This window comes from Doryrhamphus excisus, linkage group LG6 (genome assembly GCF_037039965.1).
Source record: "Doryrhamphus excisus strain RoL-2023G ecotype Guam linkage group LG6, RoL_Dexc_Guam_v1.1, whole genome shotgun sequence".
Classification (NCBI taxonomy): Eukaryota; Metazoa; Chordata; class Actinopteri; order Syngnathiformes; family Syngnathidae; genus Doryrhamphus; species Doryrhamphus excisus.
Genome location: NC_136362.1, coordinates 3,424,970 through 3,442,512, shown reverse-complemented (window position 1 = coordinate 3,442,512; position 17,543 = coordinate 3,424,970). Strand labels below are relative to the sequence as shown.

General features: G+C 39.9%; 1 protein-coding gene across 1 annotated transcript in view; it reads left to right on the top strand.

Annotated features, from left to right (window-relative positions):
- btbd11b (BTB (POZ) domain containing 11b) overlaps positions 1-17,543 on the top strand; it is a 42,598-nt gene that overhangs the window by 13,955 nt on the left and 11,100 nt on the right. The window contains exons 2-7 of the mRNA XM_058088146.2: positions 5,362-5,502; positions 8,518-8,722; positions 13,644-13,796; positions 13,863-14,028; positions 15,055-15,144; positions 16,789-16,890. Coding sequence (XP_057944129.2) covers positions 5,362-5,502; positions 8,518-8,722; positions 13,644-13,796; positions 13,863-14,028; positions 15,055-15,144; positions 16,789-16,890 — 857 coding nt within the window. The remainder of the gene's footprint in view (positions 1-5,361; positions 5,503-8,517; positions 8,723-13,643; positions 13,797-13,862; positions 14,029-15,054; positions 15,145-16,788; positions 16,891-17,543) is intronic.

The following is a 17,543-nucleotide window of genomic DNA, read 5'->3' as shown; positions in this document are numbered from 1 at the left end:
GAGGATAACTATTAACAGTTATTTAACCTTTAACATGAACATTAATCAGAACATGGAAACTCCACACAGAGGTGGCCAAGTTGGGAATCGAACTCGGGGCTCCTAGCTGGGAGGTCTGCGCGCTAACTACTCGTCCAACGTGCAGCCCAAAATGAATGAATGAAAAATAATAATGATTATTATTATTATTATTATTTTTCATTCATTCATTTTCTACTGCTTATCCTCACGAGGGTCGTGGGGGGTGCTGGAGCCTATCCCAGCTGTCTGTACACCCTGGACTGGTGGCCAGCCAATCACAGGGCACATATAGACAAACAACCATTCACACTCACATTCATACCTATGGATAATTTGGAGTCAAAGCTAATTAACCTAGCATGTTTTTGGAATGTTGGAGGAAACCGGAGTACCCGGAGAAAACCCACGCATGCACGGGGAGAACATGCAAGGGTGGAATTGAACCCTGGTCTCCTAGCTATGAGGTCTGCGAGCTAACCACTCGACTACCGTGCAGCCCACATTATTATTATTATTATTATTTTTCATTCATTCATTTTCTACTACTTATCCTCACAAGGGTCGTGGGGGGTGCTGGAGCCTATCCCAGCTGTCTGTACACCCTGGACTGGTGGCCAGCCAATCACAGGGCACATGTAGACAAACAACCATTCACACTCACATTCATACCTATGGATAATTTGGAGTCGAAGCTAATTGACCTAGCATGTTTTTGGAATGTTGGAGGAAACCGGAGTACCCGGAGAAAACCCACGCATGCATGGGGAGAACATGCAAGGGTGGAATTGAACCCTGGTCTCCTAGCTATGAGGTCTGCGAGCTAACCACTCGACTACCGTGCAGCCCACATTATTATTATTATTATTATTTTTCATTCATTCATTTTCTACTGCTTATCCTCACGAGGGTCGTGGGGGGTGCTGGAGCCTATCCCAGCTGTCTGTACACCCTGGACTGGTGGCCAGCCAATCACAGGGCACATATAGACAAACAACCATTCACACTCACATTCATACCTATGGATAATTTGGAGTCGCTAATTAGCCTAGCATGTTTTTGGAATGTGGGAGGAAACCGGAGTACCCGGAGAAAACCCACAGGGAGAACATGCAAACTCCACACAGAGATAGCCGAGGGTGGAATTGAACCCTGGTCTCCTAGCTGTGAGGTCTGCACACTAACCCAATCCAAAGTTGCCGGATGTTCATTTGGAATTCAACACACAACCCCGCGAGGATAAATATTTTTGTTCGTCGTCATCCCAGGGTGGGATTGAACTTGGGTCTCCTAGCTGTGAGGTCTGTGCGCTAAACACTCGTCCACCGTGCAGCCCACATCATTATTATTATTATTATTTTTTATTAAAATAATCAAAACTAACATTTTCTCTTTCGTGGGATCCCCTCTTTGCTTTTCACACGTTATTCCTTCCACTGGAAGCCGGACACGGATGACGAAGAATATTTCAAGCTTCCATAAAGTAGGAAAGGAATTCTGACACCACATGTCAGCTTTTGGTCTCGCTACGTTTCGCTCCATGATCACCCGCTCAGATACATATGGTAGCCATCTGGCCTGGCACCATGGAGAAACTGAGACCAGCACCGTGCAGATCCACGTGCCGGAATAACGGAGTTAACCCTTTGTGTCCGTACGCTTGCCTTTTTCCTGTCGTCTTACTGGATGAAAGAAAGCTATCCAAAAATGACAACTATTTCACCATTTGTCATAATAATATCAGTAATAATTCATCTTCATCAGGTTTTCCCAAAAAAACAAAAAAAATGCATTTATTAAAAACAGAAAAATTAATAAACTTTGCTTTGGTTTCGATTTTCTACAATAAAAGCTCTGATAAAACATTCCACTGTTCTCAAATATCTTAATTTTTATTTTTCTGCACAAAATAAGATGAAAAATAAATAAATCAAGAATAAAGAAAATCAATCAAAATAAATAAATATAATAATAATAATAATAAAACGGCAAATAATAAAAACTTAAGAAACCACATATAGTTGGTGGCTAGACAAATTATTTTTTTCACAATAAAATTAACAAAGCATTATTAGCATTAGCATCATTATACTTTTTTATTTACAACATATTGCGCAACTGCAGCGTCTTGAGACACATGCTAACTCGCAAACTAGACCGCTAGCGACCTAAACGGTAGCCTTTGAGTTATTTTCTTTCAACTTAAATAGCCAAAAACTTACCACTTCCACACGGATAGGGAGGATAACTATTAACAGTTATTTAACCTTTAACATGAACATTAATTAAAACGTAATAATTATTTCTGGGTACATGATACCATACAGCATCCGTATCAAACTTTAAACTTTCATATCAAAGCGGGGGCCTCAAAGTAGCGTCCTGCGGACCACATTTGGCCCGTGGGCCACATGTTTGAGACCCCTGTTTAAGCGGTTTCAAGTCATTTCAAACTCAAACAGTTTTTTTTACAGTGTTAGTCGAGAGCAGCGGTGCATTCGAGGATGCGAGTCCTTCCAAAATAGATTTTAAGTGGAGGGCAGGAGCCGCACGGAGGAGGTCGGCGTTCCCGGTCTACCGCTCCAGTGAATCCAAACGCTTGAAGCGTGGCGGCTGGCTCGGTAACCGCAAATATGGGACCGGTCGAAGTGAAAGTTCCACCGATGGTATGGCTCATTACCCGATGTACACTAAACCAACGCGTAGGTGGCGAAGGAAATCGGGAGCGCAATCTTCCCCTTGCCGCCTTTCCCCGCCCACCACGGGGACTAACGGACTCCCGGAGATCCTTTGAGTGACATTTTAATGGGAGCTCCTGTACGTGTTATTTCTTCTTCAGTGATGATGTCTCGCCTGGAGCGTCTTTCAACCTCTCGTCTCCGCTCCTCTTATGTAGCGGCGGAGTATCATTGTTTGACTTGGGCGGTGACGTTTTTGTTTAAATGTTAACCTTTGCATTAATGGATGCAATATTTCTTGCCTTCTTGTCTATTTACATGCACGTTGAGCTAGTTACTTTAAAAATATGCTAATTGGTTGGATTCATACTTGAGAAATAAAATATATTTGTGGTTTATTTATGGTTATGGCATTAAAAAAAAACCTTCTAAACAACTTTTTAAATACATTTTTAATAAATTATTAGAGCCCTTTGGACATGAAATAACAATTGGTACACATACTCAAACAGAAAACACACACCGCTACACTAGCATGCTCTGCTAAACTAAGCTAACCCCGCTAGTTTCTACATTTGCTGTGTCGACCTGTTTTGTGATTATTTTTTTTAATCACCAAAATATTAATTATTAATTATTTTATAATTTATTAATTATTTTTCTTCACAAAATAAGATGAAAAATAAATAAACAAATCAAGAATAAAGAAAATCAATCAGTAATAAATAATAATAATAATAATAATAATAATAATAATAATAAAACGGCAAATAATAAAAAAAATTCAGATTAAAATTAACAAAGCATTATTAGCATTAGCATTATTATACTTTTTTTATTTACAACATATTGCGCAACTGCAGGGTCTGGCGACACATGCTAACTCGAAAACTAGAGCGCTAGCGACCTAAACGGTAGCCTTCAAGTTATTTCCTTTAAACTTAAATAGCCAAAAACTTACCACTTCCACACAGATAGGGAGGATAACAGTTATTTAACCTTTAACATGAACATTAATCAATCAATAATTTTTTCCGGGTACATGATACCATCCATATCAAACATTAAACTTTCATATCAAGGCGGGGGCCTCAAAGTAGCGTCCTGCGGACCACATTTGGCCCGCGGGCCGCGTGTTTGAGACCCCTGCTCTAAAAAAGCTTATAAGCGGGTTATTGTGTGTAGCTGCTCTATCGGAGTCCACTGCTAAACTGTTTGCTTATTACAAAATGTATTTCCTTTATAAATTGCGAGGGCAATTAACTCCCCCACGTTCTCCACAAAGAGGACAACGTCGAGAAACAGCAAGATAATAATTTGAAAGGTTGGGCTGAGTGCAAGAGTTTGCTGTTTTGCAATCAGTAAATTGTGTTGGGAATGTCAGCTTTTTCCAGATCGCCGGAGTCAAAAGTGCTGACTTGGGAATCCTAAAGTGCTGCTGTTGCTACAGGAAGCCGTCTCAGATAAGACAAAGTCATGCTGAAGGCTATACATTTTTTTTTTTTTACTTCTTTTTGTCGCGTAATATTTCTTCGCCGCTGACCGCAGTGACTTGTAGCGAGACGCCAACCACCGTGGAAAGGTTGTGGTTTGAATCCTAAAGACGCTTTTTCCACGTTTCTGACCTACAAATGTAGTTAGAATGTTGCATTCTGGTGTTAAGATCATGAGATCGTGATTTCAAATCATGAGGTCTGCACATATGGAAGCGAGTGGGATGGCTCAAAACGCTCGCTTTTCAGTAGGCGTGGAAAAAAATGTTACTTTGTGATGTCACAGAGGAACAGACTTCCCTATATGGGCGTGGTTGTAAGCCTGATTAAACTCTGCTTGTCTGTTTAGGAAAAAGCTCAGGTTGAAGTTATTGTATTGACAAAGTGTGTCCGACAATGAGTGTTTTATTTTTCTGCACAAAATAAGATGAAAAATAATCAAAAATAAATAAAATCAATCAATCAGTAATAAATAAATATAATAATAATAATAATAAAACAGCAAATAATAACAACTTAAGAAACCACATATAGTTGGTGGGTAGACAAATTATTTTTTTCACATTAAAATTAACAAAGCATTATTAGCATTAGCATTAGCATTATTATACTTTTTTTATTTACAACATATTGCGCAACTGCAGCGTCTCGAGACACATGCAAACTAGAGCGCTAGCGACCTATACGGTAGCCTTCGAGTTATTTCCTTTCAACTTAAATAGCCAAAAAACTTACCACTTCCACACGGATAGCGAGGATAACTATTAACAGTTATTTAACCTTTAACATGAACATTAATTAAACGTAATAATTTTTTTCTGGGTACATGAAAAAAAACGCATTTATTAAAAAAAAAAAAAAAAAAATCTTAAAAAAACTTACCACTTCCACACGGATAGGGAGGATAACTATTAACATGAACATTAATCAAACGTAATAATTTTTTCTGGGTACATGATACCGTACAGCATAGATATCAAACATTAAACTTTCATATCAAGGTGGGGGCCTCAAAGTAGTGTCCTGCGGGCCGCATTTGGCCCGCGGGCCGCATGTTTGAGACCCCTGGTGTAGTTTGTCACACGTCTAGACGTGAAAATGAATTAATATGTTCTGTCTTTTATTTATGTTTTTTAGATTTTTATTCTAGATTTTTATTTCTATTTTCTCAGGTGTGCTTTGCTTACCCGAGGGTTTGATTCCGCAGCATCGAGCGGGAAAGAGCGGCGAGGGAAACGCCTACAGCCAGTCGGAACTGCGCTCCATGGAACAGTGCTTACTGGCCACGCGGGTGGGCAGCATCTCAGAACTCAGTGAGTGATGGTTGCGAGTCGGCGTTGCCAAGGTGCCCTTGAGTCAGGCAGTTAAGTCGCTAACACTTCAAATGGAGCTTAAATTGATGACGGACAGGTCGATAACGAGCCAGCCAGGTCCTCAGATCACAACATTGACGGCTAGGGTGTCCAAAGTGTGGCCTCGGGGGCCATTTTTGGTCCATAGTTCATTATCTTTCGGTATATTCTACAAATCAGATTAATCAGTTTTTTTCTTTTCCAAGTCCAAGACAAGACTAAGATACCCACGTGTTCTGGGCCTGGTTTTCGGTTTTTCATATTGGAGACGACTAAAGCATGTGACGGGGGTTGCCATGACAACGACAGAGCCACTCTTCCCCTTATTGCAAGAAAGCCTGGGTACCGTCTCCGTGATTGTCAAGCTTCTATTTTCAGACAAATGGACTCCATATTGGGGGCTGATGATGATGATGATGATGCCGATGATGAAGTTATGACCAAAATATTGTCCCGCTACATTAGTAAATCTGTCACTAATAACCCCCCCCCCGTGCGTGCGTGTAAATGTGCATATTAAGCGGAATGAATCATCAGGAGTTGCTGTGTCATTAAATAGAATCCTTCAGCGCCTCAGCTGATAAATGAAAGCCTTTCCAAGTCTGAATAATCATAATAATAATAATAATCATAATAATAATAACCGAATGTGCTCATTATTTCAATGATAATGAGTTTCAGATGACTTTCCCAATGCGACCTTCACACATAATAACCGAGAGGTAACCTTTATATGAGGGAACGTCTCAGGCCAAACGTGCTCCAAACCATTGATAACGCTATAGACGGATTCATCAGCGATCGTAGACTTGGTCTACTGGTCTACCGGTCTACTGGTCTACTGGTCTACTGGTCTACTGGTCTACCGGTCTACCGGTCTACCGGTCTACTGGTCTACTGGTCTACTGGTCTACTGGTCTTCATAATCCGTACCAAGAATTAGACAGAAACCGACCAAAGGAAATAACACGATGGATAATCAGAGAGAAACACACTAAGGCTTTCTAAGTTCTTTATCTAAGACTTTATCACTAGACTTTATCAATGGGAGAGGGATGGATGGATGGATGGATGGATGGATGGGAGAGGAATGGATGATGGATGGATGGATGGGAGAGGGATGGATGGGAGAGGAATGGATGGATGGATGGGAGAGGAATGGATGATGAATGGATGGATGGATGGATGGGAGAGGAATGGATGATGGATGGATGGATGGATGGGAGAGGAATGGATGGATGGATGGACGGGAGAGGGATGGATGGGAGAGGAATGGATGGATGGATGGGAGAGGGATGGATGGATGGATGGATGGGAGAGGGGTGGATTGATGGATGGATGGATGGATGGATGGGAGAAGAATGGATGGATGGATGGATGGATGGATGGGAGAGGGATGGATGGATGGATGGATGGGAGAGGGGTGGATTGATGGATGGATGGATGGATAGGAGAGGGATGGATGGATGGGAGAGGAATGGATGGATGGGAGAAGAATGGATGGATGGATGGGAGAAGAATGGATGGATGGATGGATGGGAGAGGGATGAATGGATGGGAGAGGGATGGATGGATGGATGGGAGAAGAATTGATGAATGGGAGAGGTATGGATGGATGGGAGAAGAATGGATGGATGGATAGATGGGAGAGGAATGGATGGATGGGAGAAGAATGGATGGATGAATGGATGGATGGATGGATGGGAGAGGAATGGATGGATGGATGGGAGAAGAATGGATGGATGGGAGAGGGATGGATGGATGGATGGATGGATGGCTGGATGGGAGAGGGATGGATGAATGGATGGATGAATGGATGGATGGGAGAAGAATGGATGGATGATGGATGGATGGATTGGAGAGGGATGGATGAATGGATGGATGGATGGGAGAAGAATGGATGGATGGATGGATGGATTGGAGAGGGATGGATGGATGGGAGAGGGATGAATGAATGGATGGATGAATGGATGGGAGAGGGATGGATTAATGGATGGATGAATGGATGGATGGATGGATGGGAGAGGGATGGATTAATGGATGGATGAATGGATGGATGGATGGATGGATGGATGAATGGATGGATGGATGGGAGAAGAATGAATGGATGGATGGATGGATGGATGGGAGAGGGATGGATTAATGGATGGATGAATGGATGGATGAATGGATGGATGGATGGATGGATGGATGGATGAATGGATGGATGGATGGGAGAAGAATGAATGGATGGATGGATGGATGGATGGGAGAGGGATGGATTAATGGATGGATGAATGGATGGATGAATGAATGAATGGATGGATGAATGGATGGATGAATGAATGGATGGATGAATGGATGGATGAATGGATGGATGAATGAATGGATGGATGAATGGATGGATGAATGGATGGATGAATGGATGGATGGATGACGCCCTTTATTGAAAATGCCATTCCTCATTTTGAGTTGTATAAAAACGAAATCGTCATCCTAAAAAAGCGGGTGTGAAAGTAATACTTGATGAGTATTTCCAGTCTGTAGTGTTTTCCAGTACGCGTCCACCATGTTGACTTTTAATACCAGCAAATAACGAGGTGTCAGATGGAGGCGGCGGCCTCTCAAAGGAAATTGCACTGAATGATGATATTTTTCTTTGTGATGGATTGTACTGTAAAAAAAATAATATATCAAAAAATGAATAAAAAGTAATAGTTTCATCAAAATGTAGACGATCCTTCAACTGAAGTGTGAAAAGTTTTATCATTTATTTTTATATTCCATTATTGACTAATAATTGGCTGTAGTCAACCACCGAGGTTTTGGTACAAAGTCCAATTTGGAGGCCAAGATGAACACCAAGCTAGCATGACCAAAACCTAAATAAAACCAAAATAAAGCAAAAAAAAATAGTACTACAAAATAAAGGCCTGAAAAGCGGAACTAAGGCTTAAAGACTTATTTGTTCATGTTCTTACGACTCTTTTCCTTTAGGTGACATGGTGTCCAGGGCCATGCACTACCTGCAGCCCCTGTACACCAAGAACCACAGCAACGGGACGCCCATCCACCAGAGGAGTGCATCCATGCACTGGGCCCCGGAGGCCATCTACACGCTGTGTTACTTCATGCACTGCCCCCAGATGGAGTGGGACAACCCCAATGTGGAACCGTCCAAAGTTACCTTCCAAGCTGAGAGGTAAGATATGCTAGCCGCCAACTTTTGTTGTTGTTGTTGTTTTGACTTGCTGGCCAGTGTACTACTTTCAAGAGTACACTAGTTGGTAATACTGTAAGAAGTTCATAGTAAAGTGGATAAGGTCCTATCATTGAACAAGTCATGGAGATACTCAGACAGGAACCCAGACAGGAACTCTACATACATATAGGTACATACAGATACATATAGGTACATACAGATACATATAGGTACATACAGATACATATAGGTACATACAGATACATATAGGTACATACAGATACATATAGGTACATACTGATACATATAGGTACATACGGATACATATAGCATATAGTAGGTACATACAGATACATATAGGTACATACAGATACAAATAGGTACATACAGATACATATAGGTACATACTGATACATATAGGTACATACGGATACATATAACATATAGTAGGTACATACAGATACATATAGGTACATACAGATACATATAGGTACATACTGATACATATAGGTACATACGGATACATATAGGTACATACAGATACATATAGGTACATACAGATACATATAGGTACATACTGATACATATAGGTACATACTGATACATATAGGTACATACGGATACATATAGCATATAGTAGGTACATACAGATACATATAGGTACATACTGATACATATAGCATATAGTAGGTACATACAGATACATATAGGTACATACGGATACGTATAGCATATAGTAGGTACATACAGATACATATAGGTACATACTGATACATATAGCATATAGTAGGTACATACAGATACATATAGGTACATACGGATACGTATAGCATATAGTAGGTACATACAGATACATATAGGTACATACAGATACATATAGGTACATACGGATACATATAGCATATAGTAGGTACATACAGATACATATAGGTACATAGTGATACATATAGGTACATACGGATACATATAGGTACATACGGATACATATAGCATATAGTAGGTACATATGGATACATATAGGTACATACTGATACATATAGCATATAGTAGGTACATACAGATACATATAGGTACATACAGATACATATAGGTACATACGGATACATATAGCATATAGTAGGTACATACAGATACATATAGGTACATACAGATACATATAGGTACATACGGATACATATAGCATATAGTAGGTACATACAGATACATATAGGTACATACTGATACATATAGGTACATACGGATACATATAGCATATAGTAGGTACATACAGATACATATAGGTACATAGTGATACATATAGGTACATACGGATACATATAGGTACATACGGATACATATAGCATATAGTAGGTACATATGGATACATATAGGTACATACTGATACATATAGCATATAGTAGGTACATACGGATACATATAGGTACATACAGATACATATAGGTACATACGGATACATATAGCATATAGGTACATACAGATACATATAGGTACGTACGGATACATATAGCATATACTAGGTACATACAGATACATATAGGTACATACAGATACATATAGCATATACTAGGTACATACAGATACATATAGCATATACTAGGTACATACAGATACATATAGGTACATACGGATACATATAGCATATAGGTACATACAGATACTTATAGGTACATACAGATACATATAGCATATACTAGGTACATACAGATACATATAGCATATACTAGGTACATACAGATACATATAGGTACATACGGATACATATAGCATAGGTACATACAGATACATATAGCATATACTAGGTACATACATATACATATAGCATATAGGTACATACAGATACATATAGCTACATACAGATACATATAGCATATAGTAGGTACATACGGATATATAGGTACATACAGATACATATAGCATATAGTAGGTACATACGGATACATATAGGTACATACAGATACATATAGCATATAGGTACATACAGATACATATAGGTACATACAGATACATCTAGCATATAGTAGGTACATACAGATACATCTAGCATATAGTAGGTACATACAGATACATCTAGCATATACTAGGTACATACATATACATCTAGCATATAGTAGGTACATACATATACATATAGGTACATACAGATAGGTCCATACATACATATACATCTAGCATATAGTAGGTACATACATATACATATAGGTACATACAGATAGGTCCATACATACATATACATCTAGCATATAGTAGGTACATACATATACATATAGGTACATACATATACATCTAGCATATAGTAGGTACATACATATACATATAGGTACATACAGATAGGTCCATACATACATATACTACATCTAGCATATAGTAGGTACATACATATACATATAGGTACATACAGATAGGTCCATACATACATACATATACATCTAGCATGGGGGTAGGTACATACATATACATATAGGTACATACAGATAGGTCCATACATACATACATATACATCTAGCATGGGGGTAGGTACATACATATACATATAGGTACATACAGATAGGTCCATACATACATATACATCTAGCATATAGTAGGTACATACATATACATATAGGTACATACAGATAGGTCCATACATACATATACATCTAGCATGGGGGTAGGTGTAGACTCCACGGCTAATTCCGGGCTCCGACTCCAGAGCGCTCCTGCACCTCTCTCTTCCCGCCATGCTTTTATTCCATTTGTCCTTCTCCCGCTGTGGCGCCCCACATGTTCTCCCTGGGAGGGCTTTATAAAAGTAACATATTCCATGCTAATAAAGTCCTCTAAGTGACCCGAGGAGCTGCAGGAAGGAGGCGTAGCGGCAGGAAGGAGGCGTAGCCGCTATTGATTGGCGCCGCAGGAGGAGGAGCATCCCTGGATGTTTTCCATTCTTTCAACGAGGTCCGTGTGACACGGCTCTCGTTTACCTTAACGATGGATAAATGATACACTTCCAGATCCGTCATTAAATCTCCGGGGAGCTCCAAGAATATAGAAGAACTATAAATAAGAGAAATATCCAGCGATATCAAATATGATTGTTGCTGTATGCTTTGTCTTTGCAATGAAGAGTGGCTCGTGGGAAGAATATGCGTTATTATATTTGTCATCAGTAGTTATGAGCAGGCCAGTGAAGATGCATATTTGTATGCATAACATGCCGTCAGTGCATCAGCGAAGGTCAAATTGCGGCATCATGCATATGCATATGGATATTCATGCATTCATGCATTCGCTTGGGCTCAGGACCGACGATGTGTCAACACACGATGAGTAGACAAAGGAAACAGAATTTTTTTTTTTTAGGAATGCTTTTCCGTCCCACGACACGGCATCACATGACACGACACGCATCAGAGCCACTTCCTGCTTGAGGTCTTCCTTCTGAGTCCATCTGGGGTCAGGATCCATTATTATTATTATTATTATTATTATTATTATTATTATTATTATTATTATTATTATTATTATTATTATTATTATTATTATTATTATTATTATTATTATTATTATTATTATTATTGTTATTATTATTGTTATTGTTATTGTTATTGTTATTGTTATTATTGTTATTGTTATTGTTATTGTTATTATTGTTATTGTTATTATTATTATTCTTCTTATTATTATTATTGTTATTGTTATTATTGTTATTATTGTTATTATTATTCTTCTTATTATTATTCTTCTTATTATTCTTCTTCTTCTTATTCTTCTTCTTCTTATTATTATTATTGTTATTATTATTATTGTTATTATTATTATTATTATTATTATTATTATTATTGTTATTATTATTATTATTATTGTTATTATTATTATTATTATTGTTATTATTGTTAAAATAATTATTTGTGAAATTATATTTATTATATTAATATTATAATTATATTTATATTATTATATTATATAATTTATTTAAATTAATAATATTCGTTATTATCTATATATTATCGTTAATATGTCATATTTTTTTTCTCCTCATAATCTGACTTTTTTCTTTTCATATTTGGACTTTATTGTTGGAAATTTCTGGAAATTTTTTGGGGAAATTCTGGAAGTTTTCCAACCTTTTTTCTCGTACATTTTCTTCTTATGACCGTCTATTCTAAATAATAAATATTTATTATTTATAATAATCGATTGTACCTTTATTATTATTTATTATTATTATTATTATTATTATATTTATTATTAAATACTTTATTAGTCTTTTTTTATAAAAAATAAATTGAATTAATTAATTCAATAAATGTTTATATGATAATATATAATATTTATTAATTAATTAACAAATAATGTATTAATTGTTTTTGTAATATTATATTATATAATATTAATATTATAATATTATATTATATATTTTTCTTTAATATTTCAGTTTCATGATACAAAAAAATGACGTTATTGTTCCTCGTAATACTGCAACATTATTATTATTTTTTACTTTTTGTTGTTCATCTTAATATTTGGAATTTAGAAAATATTTAAATTTCTAAATTATTTCCTTTTGCTGTTTTTTTTTTTTTTTTCTTGTGGTGTCAAAAGCGGCCATTTTTACGGCCGTCTTAATTCCCCCTCCCTAATTTACGACTGTTCGCTGGCCGTTTCCGGAGCGGATCCCCCCGCCCGGAGCGGGGATCTGCTGTACCGCAGTTCTTCAGTGAAATTTCCTCACTAGGTTCTGCTGATCAAGAACATGATGACAAATCTTTCTATCCACAGATTGGATGCTCAGCACCAATTTTCCCACATCAGCATTCCCCATCGTTGGAATTTTAGGCTCTTTGATTGGATATTCTTGGCAGGGGTCATCTTATCTCACTGAGGAATATTGGAAATGAGGAAATTGCACTTCCTAATGGAACGCCTCTATCCCCCCCTACAGGCCGTTCATGGTTCTGCCGCCGTTGATGGAGTGGCTGCGGGTGTCTGTCGCTCACACCGAACACCGGCGGAGCTTCTCCGTGGATAGCGATGATGTTCGGCAGGCTGCTAGGTTGCTACTTCCTGGAGTGGACTGCGAACCCCGTCAGCTCCGGTACGGCACGCACGCATTCAAAGTTGCCAGATGTTTTGGTGATGGTTTGGTGCGTCCGCCCTGCAGAACCGATGACTGCTTCTGCGCTTCAAGGAAACTGGACGCCGCCTCCACTGAGGCGAAGTTCCTGCAGAACTTAGGCTTCCATATGCTCAGCTGTGGACGCACAGACCTGGTGAAGCAGGCCGTGAACCTTCTGGGACCCGATGGCGTCAACAGCATGAGTGAGCAGGTTAGAGACGCAGTTTTTACAACGGCCGAGCCGCCCCTGAACGCCTCACACGGGCCGAGGAACAGAAGATGATGTTTGCTTGGTAAACCGTCACCACTAGCACGCAGTACTAGCGCACACTACTAGTACTCACTACTAGTACTCACTACTAGTACTCACTACTAGTACTCACTATTAGCAAGGATCTGGGATCTAGGATCTGGGTTGCAAATGTACTTTGGTTTCCTCCTACAGTGTAAAAACCACATCCAGACACTGTATAAATGCTTTCCAAACTGCGGCCCCGGGAGCCATATGTTGCCCGTAACTGTTTTTTTTTTTTTACTGGGCACATCTTGAAGGTACGATCAAAAACAAGAAACACAAAAACGACAAAGAAAAAGTAAAGTAAAGTAAACTGTCATGGCGTCACATGGAGGGGGTGGCGGGGGGGGGGGGGTGGCTGGAGATGACCCCAGGATGCAGAGAGAACAGAAAACAGATCAGAAGAGAACAGGTCATTCATTCCCAAAGCGTGTAGCACGGCTAAGATGACCACCAAGCTAGCATGACCAAACCAAAATAAAACCAAAATAAAGTAAAACAAGAAGTACTACAAAATAAAGGCCTGAAAACTGGAACTAAGGTTTTTTTTTTTTTGTTTGTTTTTTTTAACTAAGGCTTAATAGATTAATGAGCGGACTGGCACTGGGTGTAATAGTATCACTAGAAATTAGTATTATAAGTAAAAAAAAAAAAAAAATAATAATAATAATAATAATAAAGCCAAAATATTATGGAAATAAAGTATAAATACACAATAGTATCAATTCAACATTTCAATAAAACAAAATAAAAAAAGTGTTGTAAAAAAAATACATACACACGTTTTCACAGGAAGAAACACAGCTGGAATAGGTGCAGATCCTGGAAGATCTAGAAAGCTTTCTGTGCTGGTTATGGACGGAAAATGAACAAAATTTTGAGTTATTCCAACGCATGGCTTTTAAAATGTAATTCTACGTCCTTTTGTGTCTTCTCACGCAGGGCATGACCCCACTCATGTACGCTTGCGTCCGTGGAGACGAGGCCATGGTTCAGATGTTGCTGGATGCTGGAGCTGATATCAACAACGAGGTTAGTGTGGAAGTGGTCCGGGGTATCTGCAGTCCATACGTGCCAGGAATGGAACGTTTAGATATCATCATCATGTCACATGGCGTCTTCTTCTCCATGTCCCATTCAAGTGGCCAGGATCACGAGGCAACGTAGTTATGGTTCTACTGCTGGGGGGGTTCATCTAACAAAATGGCCGTCACGGTGGGGTCCTCTTCAAACCAACAGCAAACGTTTTTGAATCAGCTATAAGTTTACAAGACATAAAGTCCAAATACGAATAGATAGAAGTTTGGGGTTTGGGTCAGGGTTAGGTTTGGGTCAGGGTCAGGTTTAGGGTTGGGTTTGGGTTGAGTTGGGTTTGGGTCAGGTTGGAGTAGCTTTGGGTTAGGGTTGGGTTGGGTTGGGTTGGGTCGGGTCAGGGTTAGGGTCAGGTTTAGGGTTGGGTTCCGGGTTAGGGTCAGGTTTAGGGTTGGGTTTGGGTCAGGCTCAAGGTCAGAGTTGGGGTTGGGTTGGGTTGGAGGGGCTTTGGGTTAGGTTTGGGTCAGGTTGGGTCAGGGTTTGGGTCAGGGTCAGGGTGAGGTTTAGGGTTGGGTTCGAGTTAGGGTCAGGTTTAGGGTTGGGTTTGGGTCAGGCTCAAGGTCAGGGTTAGGGTTGGGTTTGGGTTGGGTTGGAGGGGCTCTGGGTTAGGGTTGGGTCAGGGTTAGGGTTGGGTTTGAGTCAGGGTTAGGGTCAGGTTTAGGGTTGGGTTTGGGTCCGGGTTAGGGTCAGGTTTAGGGTTGGATTTGGGTCAGGCTCGAGGTCAAGGTTGGGTTTGGGTTGGAGGGGCTTTGGGTTAGGGTTGGCTCGGGTTGGGTCAGGGTTAGGGTTGGGTTTGGGTCAGGGTCAGGGTCAGGGTCAGGGTCAGGGTCAGGGTCAGGTTTAGGGTTGGGTTTGGGTCTGAGTTAGGGTCAGGTTTAGGGTTGGGTTTGGGTCAGGCTCAAGGTCAGGGTTGTGTTTGGGTTGGGTTGGAGGGGCTTTGGGTTAGGGTTGGCTCGGGTTGGGTCAGGGTTAGGGTTGGGTTTGGGTCAGGGTCAGGGTCAGGTTTAGGGTTGGGTTTGGGTCTGAGTTAGGGTCAGGTTTAGGGTTGGGTTTGGGTCAGGCTCAAGGTCAGGGTTACGGTTGGGTTTGGGTTGGGTTGGAGGGGCTTTGGGTTAGGGTTGGGTCAGGGTTAGGGTTGGGTTTGGGTCAGGATTAGGGTTAGGGTTAGGGTTAGGGTCAGGTTTAGGGTTGGGTTTGGGTTAGGGTCAGGTTTAGGGTTGGGTTTGGGTCAGGCTCAAGGTCAGGGTTAAGGTTGGGTTTGGGGTGTGTTGGGTTGGAGGGGCTTTGGGTCAGGGTTAGGGTTGGGTTTGGGTCAGGGTCAGGTTTAGGGTTGGGTGTGGGTCAGGCTCCAGATCAGGGTCAGGTTTTGATTTGAGTTTGGGTTTGGGTCAGGATTAGGGTTACGGTCAGGGTTGGGTTTGGGCATCGGACACGCCTGACGCCGAGTCCTGTCTTGTGCCGGCTTGGCCATGTTGTAGTTTTTAATGTCTCCATGTCTCTCTCCCTCATCTCCCTCTCACGCCCCCCTCCCCCCCTCCCTCCGGCTGTCCAACCCCCCCCCCCCCCCTTATGTCCCTTCCTTAGGTGCCAAACTCAGTGCACAAGCACCACTCAGTCTTTCCCGAAACGCGGCAGGCGACGCCCCTCACCTTTGCCGTGTCACACGGACATGTGCCTGTGGTGCAGGTAGTCACTCACGTCCTCTCTCATCTGTCCGTGTTGTCATGACTTCATCGTCGGTCCGTGTCTTTATTTCCACTTCCACCCGGTTTGTGAGCAACGGGGACGGTGGATTTGATGTAGCACATGAATCAGACTCCATGAAGTCAATTAGAAGGTGAAACTGCGGACTAATTGTAATGGAAGTCATTGAAGTACTGCAGTGTGTAGTACTCTAAATGATGTTTGTCATTGGGTGGTCATATCACCTTGTACTTCGGTACGAGGTGCATTATAAAAAAAAAACACCTTAAAATGTATTATGGAAAGCAGGAAGTGAACAAATGTAACAGTTAGTGATTGTAAAAGTACCAGATGGAGGGGTAGGATTTAATAAGCTTTGCTTCTTCCTACTCCTTTTGGACATGTGGAACTGATTATGGGATGCACAAATTAAATTAAATTAAATTAAATTAAATTAAATTAAATTAAATTAAATTAAATTAAATTAAATTAAATTAAATTAAATTAAATTAAATTAAATTAAATTAAATTAAATTAAATTAAATTAAATTAAATTAAATTAAATTAAAAATAAAAACAAATAAAACGTAAACTATATTATGGAAAGCAGGAAGTGAACAAATGTAACAGTTACTGATTGTAAAATTTAATTTAAT